Here is a 7,388-nt window from a genome sequence, read left to right as displayed (position 1 = left end):
ACCATACTGAAAAAAAAATGCCGCCACCCCAACAGTGGTGGGAGGGGAGCGGGAAGATACTGCGCAGGTCCGCCCTCTACTGTGAAGCACAGAGATTTGCCACAACAAAACAGTGACACCATATCTCACAGATTAGTTGCGCCCGACGGAAGGTTAAAACGATTATTCACCAACCCAACCATAAATTATTACTGAGGTGTTATTAGCTCACCATAGATTAATATGAGGAGAAGATGGACGAGAGCGCAGTCAGATAATAAATAAAAACTTATTTATTTGAGCCGATGTTTTGATCTGAACATTAGGTCTTCATCAGGGCCAAAAAAAAAGAGATAACGACCATGACTCAGAGAAACATAAAAATAAAGAATATAAAAGATAAAGAAATAAAAAACATAAAAATAAAGGAAAATAATAAACAAACAAATTTTATTTGCTGACCGCACCTCCGATCATATTCTACTCATAAATTATTACTGTAGCATAATTTTGTATTTTCTTACTTTTATATTTAAGTCAATGTTTTTATAATACATAAATAATGATGGGAGACGAACTTCTGAACAATGCAGATTTTTTAAAGAAAATGCTCCTTTGTACTTTGTTTATATTAATAAATTCAACAAGCAGCTATAGTTGGTATTGTAAAATGTCTAGTTAAAACACTACACTTAGGCAAAACTCCAATGATCCTTGGTACTTTGTGTATTTTAATAAATTTAGCTAGTAATTAGTTATATTTGGTATTGTAAAATGTCTAGTCAAAACACTACACTTTGGAAAAACTTCAATGATTGTTTTATGTAAGAATGTAACTGGTCCATTTTCTCTTTGAACTGGCAGAAAGTGCACAGTCCTTTTGTTTTAGTATGAGGATTATATGTTAACTTCTTGAAAAATACCAGACAGTTAACATGTTCAAAAGAATTAAGTAGTACATTGTAATGAATTCATAATACAGGTTCAAAAAAGAATTATTTCTTTAATAAAAAAACTTGAACTTAATAATAATAAACAAATTTGACAGTAATATACCGATGTTATGGCAAAGTCTTCTAGACTTTAAAACTAGCTTTATTTACAAAATTTAAGCAAATATGGACTTGACAATAATATCTATTGTTGATATTCATGAGTACAGTATTTTTATCATATCTGTGGAATAGAAAACTTATACTGAAAGATTATTGTCCCTGAGACAGTATAGAATAGAGGAAATAAGTTCTGAAGGTGGGAAGTAGGTGCTGCAATATCATTATGAATTTAAACAAATTGGAAAAATAATTTTGCTATAAACTAGGTTGCTACCAAAATTAAAATTATCAAATATGTTTACTTTAAATTTCAGTATAAAATCTACATATTATAGTTATTCTTCAAAATATAGGTCACGGTCATCAACCACTTTAATCCATCTTTCTGTCTTCAGAATCTTCAATCTTCAAATTACATCATTACTAAGAATAATTGTGTTAGGTATTATCTGGGCATAAATATAAATGTCAGTTACAATTAAGGTTTAAGACTGGAAGAATTTTATATTATTATATAGTTGAGTTTAGTGAAAATATCTTCCTTGTCAAATGTCCTTTCTTTAGAACTCATTAATTAAATCTCAAGATTTTGGAGCCATCACCCCATCTCCAAATGTACAATAAAAATGCCCTGTTTTGTTTTTAGTAATTAGATTAAAATAATTGTTGAGCTTAATTATTGATTAACTAAGGCTGACTGTAGCTGAAGGAGTTGAGACGTAGGTCTTTGCAACCTTGGAACTGCAGCGGTGCCAGTTCAAATCTGGCGTGGGGGATTGACTTTTATTTCCGTAGCGGTCCCAAGAAATTAAAACTTGACACCCCACCATGTTTAAAATAGGGTATTACCAAGTAGATAACCCGCCTGAATGACAGAAATGACCAGGAAGGTCATAAAAAAAAAAAAAAAAGATCGATTTAACATCAGATAATAAATAAATAGCAGGGAGAGATGTATGTAATATATATATTATTTATAAATATCTAATACTTACACTATATTTATATTACTTATTTATAAGTTTAAAGAAGACAACAATGCTAGTTAATTATTGGATACATAATAAAGCTCAATAGTTATTTCAATCTAAATAATAAATAAAAGTAAATATAATTTTTATTGCAGTACATTACATGCATACATACACATGCAAAATTTTGTGATTTAATTAATGAGTTCTAAATAAAAGACATTTGACAAGGAACATATTTTCACAACACCAAACTAGACAAAAAAATGTCTAACAAGTATTTGAATTTAACAACAATTAGCATAGATATGATGCACAGACACTGTCTTAATACCTACCATACATATCATAAAAAAAAAAGAGAAGAAAAGGTATAAATAAACAACAGATATAAAACAAAAATATATAATTAAAAAAGCTTATTTACAATTAATAATATAATATTATAATTTACAATTAATACAATTGTATGGTTTCTATTGTGTAATTGTGTGAAGAAGCTACTGGAACTTTAAATTTAGCTTTTACTTTCTTCATGTTAACCATTTCCCAGTTCAACAATTTCAATGTTTCCATATATTGCAACTGAAAAACAAAACAAAAAATAAAATAAACGACTATATAAAACAAAAATAAGAATTGAAACATGAATCATAAAAAGAAATAATAATATTAGAAGGAAGTTAATTAACTGATGATAGATCACTAAATGATAGTTTTGAAAATAAATTAATATAGTATATATATATAGATAAAGTAGACATGAGTGCATTGGTATGAGCTACTTTTGGTAGTGAAGTCAAAGTTGTAACATCTTCCAGTTTTTCACCAGTGCACTTAACTCTGGAATATCCAATGAAAAGATACATATTTGATGGAGGACTCTTTTATTTGGAAACTCAGTAGAACGAACTTGAATTTAATAATTTTGTTTTAAAATTTCCTTGAAATAGTCTTATCATTCAATGGAAAGGTAAACTCTATATAACCAACAGAAGATGTAAACAAACTCTATATAACTAGTGTTCATAATTTGTTGATAATATACACGAAATGTTGAAGACAACCAAGCGGAGAATAGAACCGACATAGCAAAAGAATACGGTATTCCAACATTAGCCACAATATTTAAAAAAAAAGATTAATGATGACAGAAGTGCACCATCTTTGAAAAGTATAATGATAAAACCATGGGAATTCAAGATGTTTTGAAGTTACTAAAGTGAGCACAAATAAAAATGTACTGATGAACACAATTAGGATGTGTTAATTATTTCTCAAACATCATATATTATCCATAACACATAATCTATGCATAATATAATCTAGGCAGACTTCTATAGCACTAAAGTAATAAAACAGTTTATTTGATTTACGAACACTCATTCATTTGATGCAATGGTAAAAGTACTTGTTTCACAACAGTATAGAATAATCAAATCATTTACACATTCACATTACCTAAATAATAAAAACAAAATACCTGGGATAATACAATTTCTTGTAATTTTTTAATAGTTTCAATCATATCTGCATCTCTCGACAAAAGATATTGCTGATAGTGAGAATCTAACAAAAGACAGGCCCATTCAATGGAAACTTTATCACATGGACAATCTGACATCTTATCTGTAAACATAAAAAAATGGTTAATACATTTTTCTAAATAATTTAATTCATCTAGTATATTTTATTTTTCTTAAATTTGTTTGTATCTTCAAAAAATACCAATACATTTTACTGAAAAAGTTCAATAAATATCATTTCACAGATTTTAAGAATTTGTTCTCATAGACTATTTTTTTCCACACATAGAGTGAGAGGAACAAAAAACTAATGAATTAGACTTGATAATATCTTAGTGGTAATTTATATCACTTGTAATAAATGTGTTTTAACAAACCAGAAAATTTTTGAAAAACTTCTTACAGCCAGAAAATAAATAAATTTTAGCTGGTAAAACTTTATAAAAATATTTTTCCTTCATGTCACATTTTGGCTAAATTTATTAGAAGAGAAAAAAACTACCAAAATTATGAAATGAAAGCTTAATATCAGTTTTCACTCTTTTTTTAATAATCTCACTGATTGGGGAATTCATAAGTTCCTATAATCTATTACACCAAGAGAGGTCCTATTAATCTTTTCTGTTTCATAATGCAATATTTTATTTGAAATATGAAGCATACCTGCTATAATACCGAGTAGCGTAAGGGCCATTTGTAAAGGAATGTGTGTCCTCACTAGAGAAAGACTACTGTCATCACCAACTAACGGCCTTGACAAAACCACCTCCTTTATCTTATTACATTCAGCACTATTATTATTCAAAGCAAAAGCCAAAGATCGGACGAGATAGCGGTCTGGAACATCTAGGCACTTTTCTAGTAAATGCAGGATTCCTTCGGCATTTTTAGATTCAGCATAACTATCAAACAGCAGTTCACATATCCTGAACAAATAAAGAGAAAAGTGATTGTATAGAAACTTACAAAATGGCCTAAAACATCATAGTAATATATCATTTCAAGATACTGCAAATAAGATACAATCAGATCTCTAGCAATTTTATTCCACAGTAATAAATTGAACATACTACAATAGATTATAATGTACGATAATTGAAATAACTAATTTATTGCCATTATAGTTGTTCTAGTTATGCAATTATAATATTTCCTTCAAAATCAATAATAATTTTTGAATAATTGAAATCAATGAAAACTTCATACCTCGATTCTGAAATGCCTTGGTCAAGAAGAGCATCTAGGTCTCCTTCCAGCTTCGGGGCTTGACTACCAACCAATCCAGAAAGTCGTGGGGTGTAGAGCTTATAAGGGATAACAAGTAAGTTTGCTCCTGAAGGGATTATGAGCTCTCTTGACCTCGCAAGAGATTTTGAAGCACTATTGTAAATTTTCAAATTTTCAGTAGCCTCAACTACACCATATTTGATTGAAAACATTACAAGTATCCCACCTGGAAAGTTAGGAAAAACTAAATGAATTTGAACTAAGGATAATATCAAGTAATAGTTTGGTTATAAGTAACTAAAAAAAAAAAAAATAAATAAATGAAGGTTTCATATTAATTTGAAATATTTTAAATTACCTTCAGAGTCTGACTGGGCACCATATATAGCAACCTGTTCTCCACTTATTGGGAAAAGTGTTGCTTGTAATTGTGTGTTTATAACTGATACGTTTCCAACAAATCTTCCAGCACTTCCCTTTTCAAGAGGCAACTCCAATGATGTCACATCACCATTTGACCCTAAATAAAAATTAAATGAAGTATAGAAACACTACATTCAATTGATAAGACTAAAACTAAACATTCCTTCAACATAATGTCTAAATAAAAAAACTCATTGCTCAGAAATGCCAAATATATTATGACTAATTATACAGATAATGAATAATTGAAACTGATTGTGAGTTAATTAAATAGTTTAATACTTAATTATTAGTTTTAGTTTCAAAAATTAATTCTTTATACTATTATTTGTTTATTTGGGAATCTATCAATAAACCAGTTTTGTAAATTATTAATCACTCCCAAAAATGGTTTGGCATAAGAGAACTTACTTTTTATATGCATTTATATGATATACTTCTTAATTTTATTCAATAATTAATTAGTAAAAAAACTTTAGGAAATTGATGCAAGATAAAACACTATGTTAAATACTCCATACAAAGTAATTTGTCAGCAGGACTGATAGATTATGAGATATTAGCAAAAACAATGGAATCAGGAAAGATCGTCCAGTGGTGGCTTTTCCTGTACGAATCGGAGGTCTTAATTTTTCCTATTTTCTTCTCTATTTATTCAAACAATTCTTTAATATTTTGTATTTATCCAAAGTTTATTATTGTTAATAATGAGCAATGTTCATTTTTTTTAAATAAACAAAATAAAAGTACTTTAGACAAAGATTTTAAAAATTCATTATTTAAGCCCTGATAAGACCTAGCTTAATAGATAATTGAACAGTGTTAGTCTATAAAGTGTCAGTTTATTATAAATAAAAAGTTGTAGTCACGCCTCAAGCATATACCTGCCTTAAATATGTAATTTCATTTTCCTACAAATTTCCGTTTTTGAGCTAAGCTAACCACAAACTGAACAGTTTGCGATACTTGGTTATGTTATAGGCAATATATAAATTCAGGGGGTTCTTAAAACATGTACCTCTATTGAAAACTTGAATTCTAAATTTTGCATGATCACAATACTTTCCTTTAGTATTTGTTTCATATGTAGGTAAGTCAAAGTAAAAAGGTACATAATTTTGCTTGTACTACCCCCTCCTCCAATTTCTCTCTATCCTTCAGGACTTTTAGAATATTCATCAGTAGACCCTCCTAAACAATATTCCAAAGTTCTAAAATTTTAGGAATTATGCCTCAAAAATTCTGTCAGATATGTTAGGAGTAAGAAGGAAACTCATCATTCCTTCGCTGTGTAACATATGTTCAGATACTTTTTCTAAGGGACTGGATTTTTTTGTCTTCTGTGTTTTTATTTCATTAATTACAGATATTGATATGGGGTACTCAGATTCAATTCATTTTAACTAGATAATAAAATTAAATTTAATAACTTACATAGTTGGATTAAATATGTTCCATTTTCTGATTCAATTACAGTATGGCCAACTAATTTTAAATCATCATTTCGGTCGAGCTTGATAGTAAACTTTTCTTTTTCATCTGAAATTGATATAAAATGCAAGCAGCTACTGCCCTGAAATCAAGAAGAAACTTGTAGCTAAGCCAATTTGTGGGATAAACTCAGTTTGAAAAAATTATAATTGATTTTCAAAAATATACACAATTATTTTTTCAAAATCTGAAGAAATTGAGCATATGTATGTAAACAACATAAATTGTTGAATAAAAAGAAATAATAATTCAAAGTAATTTCTTATTCTCCAGAAATTTGGGTTACAGTAGAATTAATAGCATCACCAACTTAAAATATTAAAATTAATGATAATTTTGAAATATATAATCTCATTACCTGCAAACCAATCACGTGCATTGCGACAAATGGGTGGCCCTGGATGTTAACAAGTTTCACATCTTCAATATTTTCTGTCGTTAAAATAAAATCTTTTCCTTCAGGATCTTTTCGAGATTCTCGGTCGACATTTAAAGGACACACATTTCCATTCATATATACTATATGTGGAGGAACATCTTTCGATGACACAATACTATGTATTAGCCATGTAAACTGAAAGAATTAACAAATTTTAATTTATTTTTTTCTCCCTTTCATTTATTATATAAATATGCACAATACAAAAATACAATATATTTCCTCCCACAGCATTTTAAGGCTATGTACATATATAGGGTATATGTATGTATGTATA

General features: G+C 28.6%; 1 protein-coding gene across 1 annotated transcript; it reads right to left on the bottom strand.

The window, feature by feature from the left end:
- Nucleotides 1-2,396: 2,396 nt before the first annotated feature.
- On the bottom strand, nt 2,397-7,246 carry LOC106681398 (nucleolar protein 11; the record flags this gene model as incomplete). Its single annotated transcript, XM_067046936.1, is given in 7 exon segments — nt 2,397-2,590; nt 3,489-3,634; nt 4,195-4,457; nt 4,738-4,984; nt 5,117-5,278; nt 6,616-6,754; nt 7,031-7,246. Coding segments are annotated over 7 exon segments (1,302 nt in total), but the record flags the coding sequence as incomplete, so codon positions are not given.
- Between the last annotated feature and the right edge of the window lie 142 nt (nt 7,247-7,388).

This window comes from Halyomorpha halys, unplaced genomic scaffold (genome assembly GCF_000696795.3).
Source record: "Halyomorpha halys isolate HHAL.00 unplaced genomic scaffold, Hhal_1.1 Scaffold332.1, whole genome shotgun sequence".
In the NCBI taxonomy this organism is placed as follows: Eukaryota; Metazoa; Arthropoda; class Insecta; order Hemiptera; family Pentatomidae; genus Halyomorpha; species Halyomorpha halys.
This window is presented reverse-complemented; position numbering and strand designations above follow the sequence as displayed.